Source organism: Poecile atricapillus, chromosome 3 (genome assembly GCF_030490865.1).
Source record: "Poecile atricapillus isolate bPoeAtr1 chromosome 3, bPoeAtr1.hap1, whole genome shotgun sequence".
Classification (NCBI taxonomy): domain Eukaryota; kingdom Metazoa; phylum Chordata; class Aves; order Passeriformes; family Paridae; genus Poecile; species Poecile atricapillus.
Genome location: NC_081251.1, coordinates 1,566,773 through 1,589,724, shown reverse-complemented (window position 1 = coordinate 1,589,724; position 22,952 = coordinate 1,566,773). Strand labels below are relative to the sequence as shown.

Sequence of the window (22,952 nt, the reverse complement as noted above, 5' to 3'; positions counted from 1 at the left end):
TATCCCGGATTTTATTATCCCGGATTTATTATTCTGGATTTTATTATCCCGGATTTTGTTATCCCGGATTTTATTAATTATCCTGTATTTTATTAATTATCTTGGATTTTATTATCCCAGATTTTATTATCCTGGATTTTATTATCCTGAATTTTATTAATTATCCCGGATTTTCTTATCCTGGATTTTATTAATTATCCCGGATTTTCTTATCCTGGATTTTATTAATTATCCCGGATTTTATTATCTTGGATTTATTATCCTGGATTTTATTATCCCGGATTTTGTTAGCCCGGATTTTATTAATTATCCTGTATCTTATTAATTATCCTGGATTTTATTATCCCGGATTTTATTATCCTGGATTTTGTTATCCCGGATTTTATTAATTATCCCGAATTTTCTTATCCTGGGTTTTATTACTTATCCCGGATTTTATTATCCTGGATTTTATTAATTATTCTGGGTTTTATTATCCCGGATTTTGTTATCCCGGATTTTATTAATTATCCTGTATTTTATTAATTATCCTGGATTTTATTATCCCAGATTTTATTATCCCGGATTTTCTTATCCTGGATTTTATTAATTATCCCGGATTTTATTATCCAGGATTTTGTTATCCCGGATTTTATTATCCCGGATTTATTATCTCGGATTTTATTATCCTGGATTTTATTAATTATCCCGGATTTTGTTATCCTGGATTTTATTATCCCGGATTTTATTATCCCGGATTTTATTAATTATCCCGGATTTTGTTATCCTGGATTTTATTATCCCGGATTTTATTATCCCGGATTTTATTAATTATCCCGGATTTTATTATCCCGGATTTTGTTATCCTGGATTTTATTATCCCGGATTTTATTATCCCAGATTTTATTAATTATCCCGGATTTTATTAATTATCCCAGATTTTATTATCCCGGATTTTATTAATTATTCTGGATTTTATTATCCCAGATTTTGTTATCCCGGATTTTATTATCCCGGATTTATTATCTTGGATTTTATTATCCTGGATTTTATTAATTATCCTGGATTTTGTTATCCCGGATTTTATTATCCCGGATTTTATTATCCCAGATTTTATTATCCCGGATTTTATTATCCCAGATTTTATTAATTATTCTGGATTTTATTATCCCGGATTTTATTAATTATCCCGGATTTTATCATCTCGTATTAATTATCCCAGATTTTATTATCCCGGATTTATTATCTCGGATTTTATTATCCTGGATTTTATTAATTATCCCGGATTTTGTTATCCTGGATTTTATTATCCCGGATTTTAATATCCCGAATTTTATTAATTATCCTGGATTTTCTTATCCCGGATTTTATCAATTATCCTGGATTTTATTATCCCGGATTTTATTATCCCGGATTTTATTAATTATCCTGGATTTTATTATCCCGGATTTTATTCCCTGGGATGAATCCGTCCGGGAAAAACTGGGGAAAGGATCCTGTCCGACCGTGAGGGTCCTGGGATCTGGCATTATCCAACATTCCGGGGATCCCAGGATTCCACCCTCTCCATCCTTAGGGATCCAGGCTGGGATCCCTCTCCATCATTCCATGGATCCCGGGATCCCGCCCAATCCATCATTCCAAGGATCCAGGGATCCTGCCCTCTCCATCCTCATGGATCCATGGATCCCAACCTCTCCATAATTCCAAGGATCCTGCCCCGTCCATCCTCAGGGATCCATCCTGGGATCCCTCTCCATCCTCATGGATCCAGGGATCCTGCCCTCCCCATAATTCCATGGATCCATGAATCCTGCCCTCTCCATCCTCAGGGATCCAGGGATCCTGCCCTCTCCGTCCATGAGGATCCATGGATCCCACACTCTCCATCATTCCAAGGATCCAGGGATCCCACCCTCTCCATCCCCAGGGATCCATCCTGGGATCCCTCTCCATCCTCATGGATCCATCCTGGGATCCCTCTCCATCCTCATGGATCCCACCCTCTCCATCCTCATGGATCCCGGGGTTCTGCTCTTTCCATCCTCAGGGATCCGTGGATTCCACCTAATCCATCCCCAGGGATCCAGCCTGGGATCCCTCTCCATCTTCATGGATCCAGGGATCCTGCCCAATCCATCCTCAGGGATCCAGGGATTCCGGTCTTTCCATCATTCCATGGATCCCACCCTCTCCATCCCCAGGGATCCATCCCGGGATCCCTCTCCATCCCCAGGGGTCCAGGGATCCTCCCCCACGGATCCTCCGGGACCTTCCCAGAGCTTTGCTGAGGACGGGGCGGGAATTTGGTCCCGGAGGATTCGGGGCTGTCCCGTGGGGAATTCCCGAGGGAAGCGCCAACCTCCGGATCTGGGCCGCGAGGACTCGTCCAGGATCTCGGCGTAGATCTCGGAATCTGCGGGAAAACGGGAAGCGGGAAAAGCGGGATCGGGAAGCTCAGCGGGTGGGGGAGCTCCGACGGCAGCTCCGGAGGATCCGGCGCTCCTCCGGGATGCTCGGATGCATCCCAACCCTCCGGAAAAGAGCTGGGGGAGTTTGGATCTCCCAAATCCTGCATGGAACTGGCCCCTAATCCCAAATCTCAAAATCCCAAATCCCAAATCCTGCTTGGAACTGGTCCCTAATCCCAAATCCCAAAATCCCAAATCCCAAAATCTGCATGGAACTGGTCCCTAATCCCAAATCCCAAAATCCCAAATCCCAAATCCTGCATGGAACTGGTCCCTAATCCCAAAATCCCAAATCCCAAATCCTGCTTGGAATGGCTCCCAAATCCCACGATCCCAAATCCCATGGCCCCAGGATGGGTCCCAAACCCCAAAATCCCAAATCCCAAGATCCCAAATCCTGCACGGAATGGCTCCCAAATCCCAAATCCCAAAATTCCAAATCCCACTCGGAACGGCTCCCAAATCCCAAACCCCAAATCCCAAATCCCGCATGGAATGGCTCCAAAATCTCAAGATCCCGAATCCTGTGGCCCCGGGATGGCTCCCAAATCCCAAATCCCAAGATCCCAAATCCCAAGATCCCAAATCCCAAGATCCCAAATCCCAAAATCCCAAATCCTGCTTGGAATGGCTCCCAAATCACAAGATCCCAGATCCCCGAATCCTGAATCCCCAAATCCCAAATCCCCAAATCCCAAATCCCAAACCCCAAGTCCCAAATCCAGCTTGGCATGGCTCCCAAATCCCAAAATCCCCAAATCCCAAATCCCGCTCGGAACGGCTCCCAAATCCCAAAATCCCCAAATCCCGGAATCCCGAATCCCGCGATCCCGAATCCCGCGGGATTTTGGGAAGGGGCAGAGCCGAGCTCACCGCCGCTGGCGCTGTGGGAAACGGTGGAATTCCTCTCTCCCAGATTCCTGAAAGCGGGAAGAGGCTCAGGGAGCGGGATGGGGGATGAGGAGCGGGATCAGTGGGATCAGAGGGATCAGTGGGATCAGAGGGATCAGAGGGATCAGTGGGATCAGAGGGATCAGTGGGATCAGTGGGATCAGAGGGATCAGAGGGATCAGCGGGATCAGAGGGATCAGAGGGATCAGAGGGATCAGCGGGATCAGTGGGATCAGCGGGATCAGCGGGATCAGAGGCATCAGCGGGATCAGCGGGATCAGTGGGATCAGAGGGATCAGTGGGATCAGAGGGATCAGAGGGATCAGCGGGATCAGTGGGATCAGAGGGATCAGCGGGATCAGCGGGATCAGTGGGATCAGCAGGATCAGCGGGATCCCAACCCTGCGCCGGGGCCGGGAATCCCGGGAAAAGGGCCGGGATCACTCACGGGGCCGGGATCTGTGGGAGGCTGATCCGCTTCTCCCGGTCTGCAGGGAAGGAAGGGAAAGGTCCCGTCCTGATCCCATCCTGATCCCATCAAATCCTGTCCCAATCCCGTCCCGATTCCATCCCAATCCCATCCCAATCCCATCCAATCCCATCCCATTTTCCTATCCCAATCCCAATCCCATCCCAATTCCATCCAATCCCATCCCAATTCCATCCAATCTCATCCAATCCAAATCCCATCAAATCCCATCCCAATCCCATCCAAATCCCGAATCCCAATCCCATCACAAATCCCATCCCGATCCCATCCCAATTCCATCAAATCCCATCCCAATCCCAATCCCATTTCCAATCCCATCCCAATCCCATCCCATCAAATCCCAATCCTGTCCCAATCCTATCCCAATCCCAAATCCCAGATCCCAATTCCATCCCGATCCCATCCCAATCCCATCAAATTCCATCACAATCCCACCCAAATCCCAAATCACAATCCCAAATCCCAATCCCAATCCCATCCAATCCCAATCCCAATCCCATTTCCAATCCCATCCCATCAAATCCTAATCCAATCCCAAATCCCATCCCAATCCCATCCAAATCCCAAATCCCATCCCATTATCCCATCAAATCCCAATCCCATCCCATCAAATCCCAATCCCATCCCATCAAATCCCAATCCCATCCCAATCCCATCCAAATCCCAAATCCCAATCCCATCCAATCCCAATTCCATCCCAATCCCATCCCAATCCCATCTCAATCCTGTCCAAATCTCATCCCAATCCCATTCCAATCCCATTTCCAATCCCATCCCAGTCCCATCAAATCCCATCCCAAATCCCAAATCCCAAATCCCAAATCCCATCCCATTATCCCATCCCAATCATATCCCAATCCCATCCCAATCCCATCAAATCCCAATCCCATCCAATCCCATTTCCAATCCCATCCAATCCCATCAAATCTTAATCCCATCCCAATTCCATTTCAATTGCATCCCATCCCAATCCCATCAAATCCCAATCCCATCCTAATCCCATCCCAATTCCATCAAATCCCAAATCCCAAATCCCAATCCCATCCCAAATCCCATCCCATCAAATCCCATCCCAATCCCATCCCAATCCCATCCCAATCCCATCAAATCCCAAATCCCAAATCCCAATCCCATCCCAAATCCCAATCCCATCCCAATCCCATCCCAATCCCATCCCAGTCCCATCAAATCCCAAATCCCAATCCCATCTTGTTATCCCATCAAACCCCATCCCAATCCCATCCCACCCCACCTCACCCCATCCCACAATCCCACAATCCCACAATCCCACAGGATCCCGCCATCCCACGGGATCCCGCCACAATCCCGTTATCCCATCCCGTCCCTCCGGCATTCCCACCTTTCCTCGGGAATGCGATCAGCGACGTCTCCGAGTCCCCCTGGAGCCGACAGTAGCCGTCGATGAGGTCGGCCATGTTCTCCGCCTCCGCCAGCGACGACGTCCGGATCGCCAGCGACTTGGGAATTCCGGGAATTCCCATCCATCCCGCTTTTCCCTCACCCCCAATCCCGCTATTCCCGGCCACCCAGGACAACGCAAAGCATTCCCGGCACCGGGCGGGAAACGGAGCTCAATCCCGGGAAATCCCGGGAAATCCCGCTCGGCGTTCCCGGGAATTCTCCTGACCTGGGGGTTCCCGCTGAGCGCCAGCTGCAGCAGCGCCTGCCCGTCCTCGGCCGCCGAGCAGCGGATGGATCGGATATCCCGGAATTCCGCCAGGCAGGTGGGCTGGGAAAACACGGGAGGGGGGAATCCATCGGGAATTCCATCCGAGGTGAGCGGGATCGGCCATGTCCGGAGCGATTCCCGGCCGGAATTCCCACCTTGGAGTCCTTGGCGGTGAGCTGGCGGATCCCCTTGGGGCCGATGACCAGATCCACCGTGATGTTCCACCCTTGCTGCGCGCGCAGGGAGTGGGAGAGACCGGGAATTCAGGATCAGGAGAGGCCGGGAATTCGGGATCAGGAGAGACCGGGAATTCGGGATCAGGAGAGACCGGGAATTCGGGATCAGGAGAGGCCGGGAATTTGGGATCAGGACCAGCCGGGAATTTGGGATCAGGAGAGACCGGGAATTCGGGATCAGGAGAGGCCGGGAATTTGGGATCAGGACCGGCCGGGAATTCGGGATCAGGAGAGACCGGGAATTCGGGATCAGGACCGGCCGGGAATTTGGGATCAGGAGAGGCCGGGAATTCGGGATCAGGAGAGACCGGGAATTCGGGATCAGGAGAGACCGGGAATTCGGGATCAGGAGAGACCGGGAATTTGGGATCAGGAGAGTCCGGGAATTCGGGATCAGGAGAGACCGGGAATTCGGGATCAGGAGAGACCGGGAATTCGGGATCAGGAGAGGCCGGGAATTTGGGATCAGGACCGGCCGGGAATTTGGGATCAGGACCAGCCGGGAATTTGGGATCAGGAGAAGCCGGGAATTCGGGATCAGGAGAGGCCAGGAATTCGGGATCAGGACAATCCCAAAGGAGAGGCAGAGGCCGGGAATTCGGGATCAGGACCGGCCAGGAATTCGAGATCAGGATGATCCCAATGGAACGGGAGAGGCCAGGAATAAGGGATCAGGAGAGATCAGGAATTCGGGATCAGGACTGGCCAGGAATTTGGGATCAGGCTGATCCCAAAGGAGCGGGAGAGGCCGGGAATTCGGGATCAAGACCAGCTGAGAATTCGGGATTAGGAGAGGCTGGGAATTCGGGATCAGGATCATCCCAAAGGAGCGGGAGAGGCCGGGAATTCGGGATCAGGAGAGGCCAGAAATTCAGGATCAGGATGATCCCAAAGGTCCCCTTCTGTTTCTGTAAAATCCCAGCACTGTCCTCATCCCATCCCATTATCCTGTTCTGTACTGTCCCATCCCATTATCCCATCCCATTTTCCCATCCCATCCCATAATATCTCCATAACACCTGTCCCATTCCCACCAAACTCCACCCCACCTCATCCCAAATCCCCAGATCCCAAATCCCAAATCTCAGATACTAAACCCCAAATCCCCAAATCTCAAAATCCCCAAATCCCAAATCCCCAAATCCCCAAATCCCAAATCCCCAAACCCCCAAATCCCAAATCCCCAAATCCCAAACAATCCCAAATAATCCCGGGAATGTCACCCACGGCGAGCTGGCAGCAGAAGCTCTCCTGCTCCATGGGGTCAGCAGGAACTTGAGCACGCACTTGGCGTATCCCAAATCCCAAATCCCCGAATCCCAAATCCCCAAATCCCAAATCCCGAATCCCAAATCCCCAAATCCCAAATAATCCCAAATAATCCCGGGAATGTGACGCACGGCGAGCTGGCAGTGGAAGCTCTCCTGCCCGATGGGGGCAGCAGGAACTTGAGCACGCACTCAGCGTATCCCGAATCCCAAATCCCAAATCCCCCAATCTCAAAATCCCAAATCCCAAATCCCCAAATCTCAAAATCCCAAATCCCCCAATCCTAAATCCCAAATCCCCAAATCTCAAAATCCCAAATCCCCCAATCCCAAATCCCAAATCCCCAAATCTCAAAATCCCCAAATCCCAAATCCCCAAATCCCCAAATCCCAAATCCCCAAATCCCCAATCCCCAAATCCCCCAATCCCCAAATCCCCCAATCCCCAAATCCCAAATAATCCCAGATAATCCCAGGAACGTCACGCACGGCGAGCTGGCAGCGGAAGCTCTCCTGCTCGAAGGGGGCGCAGGCTCCCAGGGTCAGCAGGAATTTCAGCACACACTCGGCATATCCCAAATCCCAAATCCCCAAATCCCAAATAATCCCAAATCCCCAATCCCAAATCCCCAATTCCAAATCCCCAAATCCCCAAATCCCCAAATCCCAAATCCCCAAATCTCCAAATCCCAAATCCCCAAATCCATGGGGTCAGCAGGAACTTGAGCACGCACTCGGCGTATCCCAAATCCCAAATCCCCGAATCCCAAATCCCAAATCCCCAAATCCCAAATCCCAAATCCCAAATCCCCAAATCCCAAATAATCCCAGATAATCCCGGGAATGTCACGCACGGCGAGCTGGCAGCGGAAGCTCTCCTGCTCCATGGGGTCAGCAGGAACTTGAGCACGCACTTGGTGTATCCCAAATCCCAAATCCCGAATCCCAGATCCCCAAATCCCCAAATCCCAAATAATCCCAAATAATCCCAAATAATCCCAGATAATCCCAGATAATCCCGGGAACGTGACGCACGGCGAGCTGGCAGCGGAAGCTCTCCTGCTCGATGGGGGCGCAGGCGCCCAGGGTCAGCAGGAATTTCAGCACACACTCGGCAAATCCCAAATCCCAAATCCCCAAATCCCAAATAATCCCAAATCCCAAATCCCAGATAATCCCGGGAACGTGACGCACGGCGAGCTGGCAGCGGAAGCTCTCCTGCTCGATGGGGGCGCAGGCGCCCAGGGTCAGCAGGAATTTCAGCACACACTCGGCAAATCCCAAATCCCAAATCCCCAAATCCCAAATAATCCCAAATCCCAAATCCCAGATAATCCCGGGAACGTGACGCACGGCGAGCTGGCAGCGGAAGCTCTCCTGCTCGATGGGGGCGCAGGCTCCCAGGGTCAGCAGGAATTTCAGCACACACTCGGCAAATCCCAAATCCCAAATCCCCAAATCCCAAATAATCCCAAATCCCAAATCCCAGATAATCCTGGGAATGTCACCCACGGCGAGCTGGCAGCGGAAGCTCTCCTGCTCGATGGGGGCGCAGGCTCCCAGGGTCAGCAGGAATTTCAGGACGCACTCGTCCTCGCGCAGCTGCGCAAACTGCTGGAACGTCTGCTGGATCATCCGACGCAGCTGCCGCGGCTGGGAACCACAACAACAACAACAACAGCCGGAATGACAACAGCCGGAATGACAACAGCCGGAATGACAACAACAACAGCCGGAATGACAACAACAGGAATGGCAACAACGGGAATAACAACAACAACAATGACAGGAATGGCAACAACAGCAACAACAACCGGAATAACAACCAGAATTACTACAACAACACTGGGAATTACAACAACAACGGGAATGGCAACAACAACAGGAATAACAACAGGAACAACAGCCGGAATGGCAACAACAGCGGGGAAAAACAACAACAACCAGAATGGCAACGACAACAACCGGAATAACAACAACCGGAATGACAACCGGAATTGCAACAACAACACTGGGAATTACAACAAGAACCGGAATGGCAACAACGGGAATAACAACAACAAGGGGAATGGCAACAACAACCGGAATGGCAACAACAGCAGGAACAACAATAATAACAACAATGAGAATGGTGACAGGAATAACAACAACGGGAATGGCAACAAGAACCGGGATAACAACAACAACAACAGCCGGAATGGCAACAACAGAGAGGAAAAACAACAACAACAACCGGAATAACAACAACCGGAATGACAACCGGAATTGCAACAACAACACTGGGAATTACAGCAACAACCGGAATGGCAACAATAACAACCAGAATGGCAACAATAACAACTGGAATAGCAATAACAACAACAGGAATGGCAACAAGAACAACAGGAATGGCAACAGGAATAACAACAACGGGAATAACAACAACGGGAATAACAACAATGGGAATGGCAACAACAACAACGGGAACGGCGACAGGAATAACAACCAGAATGGCAACAACAACAGCCGGAATGGCAACAACAGCGGGAACAACAACAACAACAGGAATGGCGACAGGAATAACAACAATGGGAATAACAACAAGAACGGGAATGGCAACAACAACAACCAGAATTACAACAACAACACTGGGAATTACAACAACAACCGGAATGGCAGCAAGAACTGGAATGGCAACAACAGGAATAATAACAACAAAGGGAATGGCAGCAATGGGAATAACAACAAGAACGATGGGAATGGCGACAGGAATAACAACAACGGGAATGGCAACAACAACACCTGGAATGGCAATAACAACAATGGGAATGGCAACAACAGCGGGAATAACAACAACGGGAATGGCAACAACAATGGGAAGAACAACAACAACGACGGGGATGGCGACAGGAATAACAACAACCGGAATGGCAACAACAACAGCCGGAATGGCAATAACAACACAGGGACTGGCAACAACGGGAATAACGACAACAACAACAACGGGAATGGCAACAGGAATAACAACAATGGGAATAACAACACCAGGAATGGCAAGAACAACAATGGGAATGGCAACAACGACAGGAATTACAACAACAACAATGGGAATGGCAATGGGAACACAGCCGGGAACAGCAACAGGAATGGCAATGGGAATAACACCGGGAATAACAACACTGGGAATAACAACAACAACAGGAATGGCGCCGGGAACAACGCCGGGAATAACAACAATGGGAATGGCAACGAGAATAACAACAATGGGAATGGCAATGGGGATAGTGCCGGGAACGCAGCTGGGAACACCGGGAATAACAACAATGGGAATGGCACTGGGAATAGCACCGGGAACAGCGGGAATGGCATCGGGAACAGAGCCAGGAATAGCACTGGGAATAGCAGCTGGAATACCGCCAGAAACAGAGCCGGGAACAGCACCAGGAACAGCAGGAACAGCACCGGGAACAGCACCGGGAACATCAGGGATGGCACCAAGAGTAACGCCAGAAACAGCACCGGGATTAGGAACAGGAACAGGACCAGGAACAGCAGGAATAGCACTGGGAACAGCACCAGGAACAGGACTGGGATTAGCAACAGGAACAGAGCTGGGAATAGCCCTGGGAACATGGATGGAATCAGGCACCAGGAACACCGGGAACAACACCAGGAACGGCACCGGGAATGGCACTGGGAATGGCACCGGGAACAGCAGGAATACCACTGGGAACAGCACCGGGATTAGCAACAGGAACAGGACCGGGAACAGGACTGGGAACAGCAGGAATAGCACTGGGAACAGCACCGGGATTAGCAACAGGAACAGGACCGGGAACAGGACTGGGAACAGCAGGAATAGCGCCGGGAACAGCACCGGGAACAGCACCGGGATTAGCAACAGGAACAGGACTGGGAACAGAGCTGGGAATAGCACCAGGAACATGGATGGAATCAGGCACCAGGAACACCGGGAACAGCACCGGGAACGGCACCAGGAACAGTGCAGGGAATGGTGCCAGGAATGGCACCGGGAACAGCAGGAACAGCACTGGGAATAGAGCTGGGAACAGCAGGAATAGCGCCGGGAACAGCACCGGGAATGGCGCTGGGAACAGCACTGGGATTAGGAACAGGAACAGGACCGGGAACAGGACTGGGAACAGCAGGAATAGCGCCGGGAACAGCACCGGGAACAGCACCGGGAATGGCGCTGGGAACAGCACTGGGATTAGCAACAGGAACAGGACTGGGAACAGAGCTGGGAATAGCACCGGGAACATGGATGGAATCAGGCACCAGGAACACCAGGAACAGCACCGGGAACGGCACCAGGAACAGTGCAGGGAATGGTGCCAGGAATGGCACCGGGAACAGCAGGAACAGCACCGGGAATAGAGCTGGGAACAGCAGGAACAGCACTGGGAATAGTGCCGGGAACAGCGCCGGGAACAGCACCGGGATTAGCAACAGGAACAGCGCCGGGAACAGCACTGGGAACATGGATGGAATCAGGCACCAGGAACACCAGGGACAGCACCGGGAACTGCACCGGGAATGGCACCAGGAATGGCACCGGGAACAGCAGCAACAGCACCGGGAATGGTGCCGGGAACAGCGGGAACAGCACCGGGAATGGTGCTGGGAACAGCGGGAACAGCACCGGGAATGGTGCCGAGAACAGTGGGAACAGCACCGGGAACAGTGCCAGGAACAGTGGGAACAGCACCGGGAATGGTGCTGGGAACAGCGGGAACAGCACCCGGAACACCGGGAACAGCGCCAGGAAGAGCGGGAATGCCACCGGGAACAGCACCGGGAGCAGGGACGGAATCAGGCACCAGGAACACCGGGAACAGCCGGATCCGGGACGGAACAGCGGGAAGAGGAACAACGGGATGGGAGAGTGACAGGGACAGAGGGAACAGCGGGAATGAGACGGACACACGGACACACACACGGACACACGGACATGGACACACACCTGGCCATGCTCTCTCATGTCCCCAGGTATCCCCAGGTGTTCGCAGATGTCCCCAGGTGTCCCCAAGTGTCTCCAGGTGTGTCCCCAGCTGTCCCCAGGTGTCCCCAGATGTCCCCCAGGGTGTGCCCAGGTGTCCCCAGGTCTCCTCAGGTCTCCCCAGGTGTCCCCAGGTCTCCTCAGGTATCCCCAGGTGTCCCCAGGTGTATCTCAGGTATCCCCAGATGTCCCCAGCTGTCCCCAGCTGTCCCCAAGTGTCCCCAGATGTCCCCAGATATCCCCAGGTCTCCCCAGGTCTCCTCAGGTCTCCCCAAGTGTCCCCAGATGTCCCCAGATATCCTCAGGTCTCCCCAGGTCTCCCCAAGTGTCCCCAGGTGTCCCCAGGTGTCCCCAGGTGTGCCCAGCTGTCCCCCAAGGTGTCCCCAGGTGTCCCCAGATGTCCCCAGGTGTGTCCCCAGGTGTCCCCAGGTGTATCTCAGGTGTCCCCAGGGTGTCCCCAAGTGTCCCCAGATGTCCCCCAGGTGTCCCCAGGTGTATCTCAGGTGTCCCCAGGTGTCCCCAGGTGTGTCCCCAGGTGTCCCCAGGTGTATCTCAGGTGTCCCCAGATGTCCCCCAGGTGTCCCCAGGTGTCCCCAGGGTGTCCCCAAGTGTCCCCAGATGTCCCCCAGGTGTCCCCAGGTGTCCCCAGGTGTCCCCCCCCCGTGTCCCTCTCACCTTCAGGTTCTCCTGCATCTGGCTGGGGAAGAACAGGTCCAGCCCCACCTCCTTCCTGCGGAGCACAGAATCCCGGGAATGTCAGCGGGAATTCCCCGGGAATGTCAGCGGGAATTCCCCGGGAATGTCAGCGGGAATTCCCGATCCCAGGAATGTCAGCGGGAATTCCCGATCCCAGGAATGTCAGCGGGAATTCCCGATCCCAGGAATGTCAGCGGGAATTCCCGATCCCGGGAATGTCAGCGGGAATTCCCCAATCCAGGGAATGTCAGTGGGAATTCCCCGATCCCGGGAATGTCAGCGGGAATTCCCCGATCCCGGGAATGTCAGCGGGAATTCCCTGATCCCGGGAATGTCAGCGGGAATTCCCCGATCGCAAGAATGTCAGCGGGAATTCCCCAATCCTGGGAATGTCAGCGGGAATTCCCCGGGAATGTCAGCGGGAATTCCCGATCCCAGGAATGTCAGCGGGAATTCCTGATCCCGGGAATGTCAGCGGGAATTCCCCGATCCCAGGAATGTCAGCGGGAATTCCCAATCCTGGGAATGTCAGTGGGAATTCCCCGATCCCGGGAATGTCAGTGGGAATTCCCCGATCCCGTGGTTCCCGTCTTCCTCCCCGAGGATGAGGAGGAGGAGGAGACAAGGGAGCCTGAGGAGGATGAGGAGGATGAGGAGGATGAGGAGCTGCAGAGGATGAGGAAGATGAGAAGCAGCAGGAGGATGAGGAAGATGAGAAGCAGCAGGAGGATGAAGATGAGAAGCAGCAGGAGGATGAGGAGGAGGACGAGGAGCCACAGGAGGATGAGGAGGATGAGGAGCTGCAGAGGATGAGGAAGGTGAGGAACCACAGGAGGACGAGGAGGATGAGGAAGATGATGAAGATGAGGAGCTGCAGAGGATGAGGAGGATGAGGAAGGTGATGAAGACGAGGAGCTGCAGAGGATGAGGAAGGTGAGGAAGCACAGGAGGATGAGGAGGATGAGGAGGATGAGGAAAATGAGGAGCTGCAGATGATGAGGAAGATGAGGAACCACAGGAGGATGAGGAGTAGAGGAGGATGAGGAGGATGAGGAGAATGAAGAGGATGATGAAGATGATGAAGATGATGAAGATGAGGAGGATGAGGAGGATGAGAAGGATGAGGAGAATGAAGAGGATGAAGAGGAGGAGGAGGAGGAGGATGAACAGGATGAGGAGGATTATGAAGATGATGAAGATGAAGATGAAGAAGATGAACATGAGGAGGATGAAGATGAGGAAGATGAAGATGAGGAAGATGATGAAGATGGTGAGGATGATGAAGATGAGGAGGATGATGAGGATGATGAAGATGAAGATGATGAAGATGAGGAAGATGAGGAGGATTATGAAGATGAGGAGGATGAGGAGGATGATGAAGATGAGGAGGAGGATGAAGATGATAATGAAGATGGAGATGATGAGGAAGATGAGGATGAGGAGGATGAGGAAGGCCCTCAGCAGCCCCCCCCCGCCCCTTGTGTCTCCGGGGCTGGACTCACTCCAGGAACTCGAAGTTGGATTTCTTGTCCAGCGCATTGTGGGGCATGTCCTTGTAGAACCTCCTGAGGGACACGGGGACATCCCACCGTGACACGCGGGTCCCCTGTCCCGCCATGTCCCCCCGTGTCCCGGTGACATCCTCCATGTCCCCATGTCCCTCCATGTCCCCATGTCCCCATGTCCCCATGTCCCCATGTCCTGGTGACATCCTCCATGTCCCCATGTCCCCATGTCTCCATGTCCCTCCATGTCCCCATGTCCCCATGTCTCCATGTCCCTCCATGTCCCCATGTCCCTCCATGTCCCTCCATGTCCCTCCATGTCCCCATGTCCCTCCATGTCCCTCCATGTCCCCATGTCCCCCCATGTCCCCCCATGTCCCTCCATGTCTCCATGTCCCTTCATGTCCCTCCATGTCCCCATGTCCCCATGTCCCCATGTCCCCATGTCCCTCCATGTCCCCATGTCCCTCCATGTCCCTCCATGTCCCCATGTCCATCCATGTCCCCATGTCCCTCCATGTCCCTCCATGTCCCTCCATGTCCCCATGTCCCTCCATGTCCCCATGTGTCCCCATGTCCATTCATGTCCCCATGTCCCTCCATGTCCCTCCATGTCCCTCCATGTCCCCATGTCCCTCCATGTCCCCCCATGTCCCTCCATGTCCCCATGTCCCTCCATGTCCCCATGTCCCTCCATGTCCCTCCATGTCCCCATGTCCCCATGTCCCTCCATGTCTCTCCATGTCCCTCCATGTCCCTCCATGTCCCTCCATGTCCCTCCATGTCCCCATGTCTCCATGTCCCCATGTCCCTCCATGTCCCCATGTCCCCATGTCCCCATGTCCCTCCATGTCCCCATGTCCCCATGTCCCCATGTCCCTCCATGTCCCCATGTCCCTCCATGTCCCCATGTCCCAATGTCCCCATGTCCCCATGTCCCTCCATGTCCCCATGTCCCTCCATGTCCCTCCATGTCCCCCATGTCCCTCCATGTCCCTCCATGTCCCTCCATGTCCCCATGTCCCAATGTCCCCATGTCCTCATGTCCCTCCATGTCCCCATGTCCCTCCATGTCCCCATGTCCCTCCATGTCCCTCCATGTCCCTCCATGTCCCCATGTCCCTCCATGTCCCCATGTCCCCATGTCCCTCCATGTCCCCATCTCCCTCCATGTCCCCATGTCCCTCCATGTCCCCATGTCCCCATGTCCCCATGTCCCCATGTGTCCCCATGTCCCTCCATGTCCCCATGTCCCTCCATGTCCCCATGTCCCCGTGTCCCCCACATGTGCCACCTCTCCCCATTCCCCTCCCCATCCCCTGGGACACACAGGGGACACTTGGGGACACTTGGGGACACACAGGGAATGCACAGGGGACACTTGGGGACACTTGGGGATGCACAAAGGATACACAGGGGTACACAGGGACACTTGGGGACACCTGGGGACACACAGGGGCACACAGAGGACACACAGGTGACAGTTGGGGACACCTGGGGACACACAGGGACACAGGTGACACCTGGGGACACACAGGGACACAGGTGACACCTGGGGACACTCAGGTGACACTTGGGGACACCGCGTGGCCGTACCTGAGCTCGAGGCAGCCCAGCTGCAGGGCCATGCCCTCGCTGACCTTGCTGGCGTAGCTCTGCATGTACTCACTGCGCACCTGGGGACACCGGGGACACTCAGGGGACACCCAGGGGACAGCACTGTCACCACCCAGGGGACACCGGGGACACTCAGGGGACACCCAGGGACACTCAGGGGACACTCAGGGGACACTGGGGACACTCAGGGGACACTCAGGGGACAGCACTGTCACCACCCAGGGGACACCGGGGACACTCAGGGGACACCAGGGACACGCAGGGGACACTGGGGACACTCAGGGGACACCCCGGGGACACTCAGGGGACACCAGGGACACCCCGGGGACACTCAGGGGACACCGGGGACACCCTGAGGACAGCGCTGTCACCACCCAGGGGATACCGGGAACACTCAGGGGACATCGGGGACACTCAGGGGACACCCTGGGGACACTGGGGACACTCAGGGGACACTCAGGGGACACCAGGGACACTCAGGGGACACTGGGGACACTCAGGGGACACCCAGGGACAGCACTGTCACCAGCCATGGGGCACCACGGGGACACTCAGGGGACACCAGGGACACCCCAGGGACACCCTGGGGACACTCAGGGGACACTGGGGACACTCAGGGGACACTGGGGACACCCTGGGGACACCACGGGGACACCCAGGGGCAGCACTGTCACCACCCAGGGGACACCCCGGGGACACTCAGGGGACACCGGGGACACCCTGGGGACACCCTGGGGACACTCAGGGGACACCCAGGGGTGGTGACAGGGGACAATGACAATGACAGGGACACTCCCATAAACCACCCCAGAGCCAAAAAACCTGGGAACCCTGGGAAATCCAGGATCTGGATCCACTCCTGGGAATCCCGGGAGATCCAGGATCCGGATCTGCTCCTGGGAATCCCAGGAGATTCAGGATCTGGATCCACTCCCCACTGCCACCCCAGGGCCAAAAAACCCGGGAATCCTGAGATCCTGGATCTGGATCTGCTCTCCATGAACCACCCCAGAGCCACAAATCCCAGGAATCTTGGGAATTCCGGGATCTGGATCCGCTCCCCAGGGCCACAAAACCCAGGAATCCCAGGAGATCCAGGATCTGGATCTGCTCCCCAGGGCCACAAAACCTGGGAATCCCAGGAGATCCAGGATCTGGATCTGCTCCCCAGGGCCACAAAACCTGGGAATCCTGAGAGATCCAGGATCCTGATCCGCTCCTGTGAATCCCAGGAGATCCAGGATCTGGATCTGCTCCTGGGAGTCCTGGGAGATTCAGGATCCGGATCCGCTCCCCAGGGCCACAAAACCCAGGAATCTCGGGAATTCTGGGGTCTGGATCCATTCCTGGGAATCCTGGGAAATCCAGGATTCGGATCCGCTCCCCAGGGCCACAAAACCTGGGAATCCTGAGAGATCCAGGATCCGGATCCGCTCCTGTGAATCCCGGGAGATCCAGGATCTGGATCTGCTCCCCAGTGCCACAAAACCCAGGAATTCCAGGAGATCCAGGATCCGGATCCACTCCCCAGGGCCACAAAACCCAGGAATCCCAGGAGATCCAGGATCTGGATCTGCTCCTGGGAATCCTGGGAGATTCAGGATCCGGATCCGCTCCCCAGGGCCACAAAACCCAGGAATCTCGGGAATTCCAGGATCCGGATCTGCTCCCCAGGGCCACAAAAACTGGGAATCTCGGGAGATCCAGGATCTGGATCCGCTCCTGGGAATCCCAGGAGATCCAGGATCTGGATCCACTTCCCCGTGCCACAATCCCAGGAATCCCAGGAATCCCAGGAATCCCAGGAATCCCGGGAATCCCAGGAATCTACCTGCTGGTAAAAGTAGAGCAGCGTGGTCCTGTCCTCCTGGAAGCGCTCCATGAAATCCTCAGGCAGGTACCGGATCTGGAGGTCGTACCTGGATGGCGCCAAAAAAAAACCCGGGAGCCGCTCCCTCGGGACCCCATCCCGCTTTTCCCGGGAATTCCGGGAGAGGCGGAGCGGCGTTCCCACCTCCACTCGGCTTCCAGGTGGAGGCACTCGTATTTTTCCTGGACTTCTCCCACGGTCAGGTGGGGATGGAGCCAGTGGATCTCGTCCGACTTGACGTGCTTCAGCCGCAGGCCGTAACAGCCGGACAGACGGATGTCCGGCCCGATCCGGCCGCTCTGCAGGATGGAGCGGATCACCTCCTGGGAAAACACGGGAATGACGGGAAATGATGGGAAATGAAATGGGAATTGATGGGAAATGATGGGAAATGATAGGGAATAATGGGGAATAATGGGAAATGGGGAATGGTTTGGGTGGGATTCGTGGAGATCCAATCCCGGCCCGATCCGGTCGCTCTGCAGGATGGAGCGGATCAACTCCTGGAAAAACATGGGAATGACGGGAAATGATGGGAAATGGGGAATAATGGGAAATGATGGGAAATGGAAAATGGGAAACAGGAAAGGAAATGGGAAATGATGGGAAATGGGAAATGATGGGAAATGATGGGAAATTATGGGAAATGATGGGAAATTATGGGAAATGATGGGAAATGGGAATGGGGAAATAGGAAATGGGGAATGGGAAATGGGGAATGGTTCGGGTGGGATTCGTGGAGATCCAATCCCGGCCCGATCTGGCCGCTCTGCAGGATGGAGCGGATCAACTCCTGGGAAAACGGGAATGATGGGAAATGATGGGAAATGATGGGAAATGATGGGAAATGATGGGAAATGGGGAATGGGAAATGGGGAGTGATGGGAAATGGGAAATGAAATGGGAAATGGGGAACAGGGAATGGGAAATGGGAAATGGGGAATGGGGAATAGGGAATGGTTTGGGTGGGATTTGTGGAGATCCAATCCTGGCCTGATCCGGCCGCTCTGCAGGATGGAGCGGATCAACTCCTGGAAAAACGGGAATGATGGGAAATGATGGGAAAGGAAATGGGAAATGATGGGAAATTATGGGAAAAATGGGAAATGATGGGGAATAATGGGGAATGATGGGGAATAATGGGGAATGGGAAATGGGGAATGGTTTGGGTGGGATTCATGGAGATCCAATCCTGGCCAGATCCGGCCGCTCTGCAGGATGGAGCGGATCAGCTCCTGGGAAAACACGGGAATGACGGGAAATGATGGGAAATTAAATGGGAAATAATGGAAAATAATGGGAAATGGAAAATGGGAAACAGGAAAGGAAATGGGAAATGATGGGAAATGATGGGAAATGATGGGAAATTATGGGAAATGATGGGAAATGATGGCAAATGATGGGAAATTAGGGGAAATTATGGGGAAATTATGGGGAATGGGAAATGATGGGAAATGGGAAATGGGGAATGAAATGGGAAATGGGGAATAGGAAATGGAAATGGGAAATGGGAAATGGGAAATGGGGAATGGGGAATGGGGAATGGGGAATGGTTCGGGTGGGATTCGTGGAGATCCAATCCCAGCCTGATCCGGCCGCTCTGAGGGATGGAGCGGATCAACTCCTGCGAAAACGGGAATGACGGGAAATGATGGGAAAGGATGGGAAATGGGGAATGATGGGAAATAATGGGAAATGGGGAATGGGGAAGGGGAAAGAGGAAATGGGAAATGAAATGGGAAATTATGGGAAATAATGGGAAATGGGGAATGGTTTGGGTGGGATTCATGGAGATCCAATCCCGGCCCGATCCAGCCGCTCTGCGGGATGGAGCGGATCAACTCCTGGGAAAACAGGAATGATGGGAACCACGGGAATCACGGAACCAGGGAACCTCAAAATCCATCCCAACATTCCCGACGTCTCCAGCCAGGCGGGAAACGTGGCTGGAAGGAGCCAGATCCGAGCCCAACCTCCCGATCCCGGAATTCCTGATCCCGGAATTCCCGATCCCGGCATTCCCGATCCCGGCATTCCCGATCCCACATACCCGGATCTCGGTGGCCACCGTGCACTTGACCAGCTTGAAGTTCTTGCCCAGGTTGAAGCTGTTGCTGTAGAAGCAAACCTTGAGGATCCGCGTCTCCTCCTGATCCCGCTGGGAATCCCGGGGGGAATCCCGGGGGGGATCCCGATCCGGCGTCCCCATGGTGTCGGGAATCCCGGAGAGGCGGCGGGAAGAGCTGCTCCGGGGGTCGGGAATGGCGCTGGTCCGAGGGAGGGCCGGGGCGTTAGGAGAGGAGCATCCCTTCCCTGCGGGAATGAGGGAGAGACGGGATCGGGATGGGAAATGGGAAATGGGAATGGGAAAGGGGGGAATGGGAAATGGGGAATGGGGAATGGAGAATGGGAAATGGGAATGGGAAAGGGGGAATGGGAATGGGAATTGGGAATGGGAATGGAGAATGGGAAATGGGAAATGGGAATTGGGAATGGGAAATGGGGAATGGGGAATGGGGAAAAGGAAAAGAGGAAATGGGAATGGGAAAATGGGAATTGGGGAATGGGAAATGGGGAATGGGGAATGGGAAAATGGGAATGGAGAGGGGGGAATGGGAATTGGGAATTGAGGAATGGAAAAGTGACACCCCCGTGTCATTGTCACCTCTCCAGTGACACCCCCGTGTCATTGTCACCCCTCCAGTGACACCCCCGTGTCATTGTCACCCCTCCATGGTGACACCCCCGTGTCATTGTCACCTCTCCAGTGACATCCCCGTGTCATTGTCACCTCCAGTGACACCCCCGTGTCATTGTCACCCCTCCAGTGACACCCCCGTGTCATTGTCACCTCCAGTGACACCCCCGTGTCATTGTCACCCCTCCAGTGACATCCCCGTGTCATTGTCACCTCTCCAGTGACACCCCCGTGTCATTGTCACCTCTCCATGGTGACACCCCCGTGTCATTGTCACCTCTCCAGTGACACCCCCGTGTCATTGTCACCTCTCCAGTGACACCCCCGTGTCATTGTCACCCCTCCAGTGACACCCCCGTGTCATTGTCACCTCTCCATGGTGACACCCCCGTGTCATTGTCACCCCCATGGTGACACCCCTGTGTCATTGTCACCTCTCCATGGTGACACCCCCGTGTCATTGTCACCTCCAGTGACACCCCCGTGTCATTGTCACCCCCACAGTGACACCCCCGTGTCATTGTCACCTCTCCAGTGACACCCCCGTGTCATTGTCACCTCTCCATGGTGACACCCCCGTGTCATTGTCACCCCCACAGTGACACCCCCGTGTCATTGTCACCTCCATGGTGACACCCCCGTGTCATTGTCACCTCTCCATGGTGACACCCCTGTGTCATTGTCACCTCTCCATGGTGACACCCCCGTGTCATTGTCACCTCTCCAGTGACACCCCCGTGTCATTGTCACCTCTCCAGTGACACCCCCGTGTCATTGTCACCCCCACGGTGACACCCCCGTGTCATTGTCACCTCCACAGTGACACCCCCGTGTCATTGTCACCCCTCCATGGTGACACCCCCGTGTCATTGTCACCCCCACAGTGACACCCCCGTGTCATTGTCACCCCCACAGTGACACCCCCGTGTCATTGTCACCTCCAGTGACACCCCCGTGTCATTGTCACCCCTCCAGTGACACCCCCGTGTCATTGTCACCTCCAGTGACACCCCCGTGTCATTGTCACCCCTCCAGTGACATCCCCGTGTCATTGTCACCTCTCCAGTGACACCCCCGTGTCATTGTCACCCCTCCAGTGACACCCCCGTGTCATTGTCACCTCTCCATGGTGACACCCCCGTGTCATTGTCACCTCTTAAGTGACACCCCCGTGTCATTGTCACCTCTCCATGGTGACACCCCCGTGTCATTGTCACCCCCATGGTGACACCCCCGTGTCATTGTCACCTCTCCAGTGACACCCCCGTGTCATTGTCACCTCTCCATGGTGACACCCCCGTGTCACTGTCACCCCTCCATGGTGACACCCCCGTGTCATTGTCACCTCTCCATGGTGACACCCCCGTGTCATTGTCACCTCCCCATGGTGACACCCCCGTGTCATTGTCACCCCTCCACAGTGACACCCCCGTGTCATTGTGACCCCCACGGTGACACCCCCGTGTCATTGTCACCCCCACAGTGACACCCCCGTGTCATTGTCACCTCTCCATGGTGACACCCCCGTGCCATTGTCACCCCCATGGTGACACCCCTGTGTCATTGTCACCTCTCCATGGTGACACCCCCGTGTCATTGTCACCTCCAGTGACACCCCCGTGTCATTGTCACCCCCACAGTGACACCCCCGTGTCATTGTCACCTCTCCAGTGACACCCCCGTGTCATTGTCACCTCTCCATGGTGACACCCCCGTGTCATTGTCACCCCCACAGTGACACCCCCGTGTCATTGTCACCTCCATGGTGACACCCCCGTGTCATTGTCACCTCTCCATGGTGACACCCCTGTGTCATTGTCACCTCTCCATGGTGACACCCCCGTGTCATTGTCACCTCTCCAGTGACACCCCCGTGTCATTGTCAACTCCAGTGACACCCCCGTGTCATTGTCACCTCTCCAGTGACACCCCCGTGTCATTGTCAACTCCAGTGACACCCCCGTGTCATTGTCACCTCTCCAGTGTCATTGTCACCCCCACGGTGCCACCTCCCCTCCCCCACCCCCATTCCCACCAATTTCCTCCGCGTTTTTTTCCCGGGATCAAATCCAAAACTCCCAGAAAATCCCAAATCCCCCCCAGAATTCCCGACTTCCGGCTCCCATCCCCCATTCCCCATGGAAAACCCCCTGGGAATGGACCCCGGGAGGATCCCGAGGGATCCCGGATTTCCCAGATTTCCCGGATTCCCGAGGATTTCCCCTTTCCCGGCTTGGCTTTTCCGGGCCCCCGGGAGCCTCTGGAATGTGGAATTCCGCGTCCGGCCGCTCCTGGATCCCGGGTTAACGATTAAACCTCCCGGGAGAGCCGGGAATGCGCGGCCGGATCGGGAAAAGGGATCCCGGGAATCCTGGGAGAGAGCTTGGATTTGGGAAAGGGCCGCAGGGCCAGGAGCCAGGGAATGGCTTCCACTGGGAAAGGGGAGCTGGGGCTGGGAGCTTGGGAAGGAATTCCCAGAGAATCCCTGGGATCAATCCCCAAGGAAAGGCTGGATCACCCCGGGAATTGCCGGGATTGGAGC

General features: G+C 54.5%; 1 protein-coding gene and 1 long non-coding RNA gene across 3 annotated transcripts in view; one reads left to right on the top strand and one right to left on the bottom strand.

Moving 5' to 3' along the window:
- PTK2B (protein tyrosine kinase 2 beta) overlaps positions 1 to 20,076 on the bottom strand; it is a 42,976-nt gene extending 22,900 nt beyond the window's left edge. Inside the window, exons 1-13 of one of the 2 annotated variants that reach the window (XM_058835275.1) lie at positions 19,763 to 20,076; positions 17,857 to 18,035; positions 17,674 to 17,761; positions 15,822 to 15,901; positions 14,223 to 14,285; positions 12,700 to 12,754; positions 8,538 to 8,678; positions 5,677 to 5,751; positions 5,480 to 5,581; positions 5,192 to 5,309; positions 3,790 to 3,829; positions 3,324 to 3,370; positions 2,342 to 2,395 (exon numbers count right to left, since the gene is read on the bottom strand). In XM_058835275.1, coding sequence (XP_058691258.1) covers positions 2,342 to 2,395; positions 3,324 to 3,370; positions 3,790 to 3,829; positions 5,192 to 5,309; positions 5,480 to 5,581; positions 5,677 to 5,751; positions 8,538 to 8,678; positions 12,700 to 12,754; positions 14,223 to 14,285; positions 15,822 to 15,901; positions 17,674 to 17,761; positions 17,857 to 18,035; positions 19,763 to 19,921 — 1,201 coding nt within the window. In that variant the 5' untranslated portion in view covers positions 19,922 to 20,076. The remainder of the gene's footprint in view (positions 1 to 2,341; positions 2,396 to 3,323; positions 3,371 to 3,789; positions 3,830 to 5,191; positions 5,310 to 5,479; positions 5,582 to 5,676; positions 5,752 to 8,537; positions 8,679 to 12,699; positions 12,755 to 14,222; positions 14,286 to 15,821; positions 15,902 to 17,673; positions 17,762 to 17,856; positions 18,036 to 19,762) is intronic. The other variant, XM_058835273.1, reaches the window with a different exon arrangement.
- Positions 12,406 to 12,683, top strand: LOC131577417 (uncharacterized). Its single transcript, XR_009277204.1, has 3 exons — positions 12,406 to 12,464; positions 12,507 to 12,571; positions 12,654 to 12,683. It is a non-coding gene; the product is annotated as an uncharacterized LOC131577417 (long non-coding RNA).
- Positions 20,077 to 22,952: the final 2,876 nt, after the last annotated feature.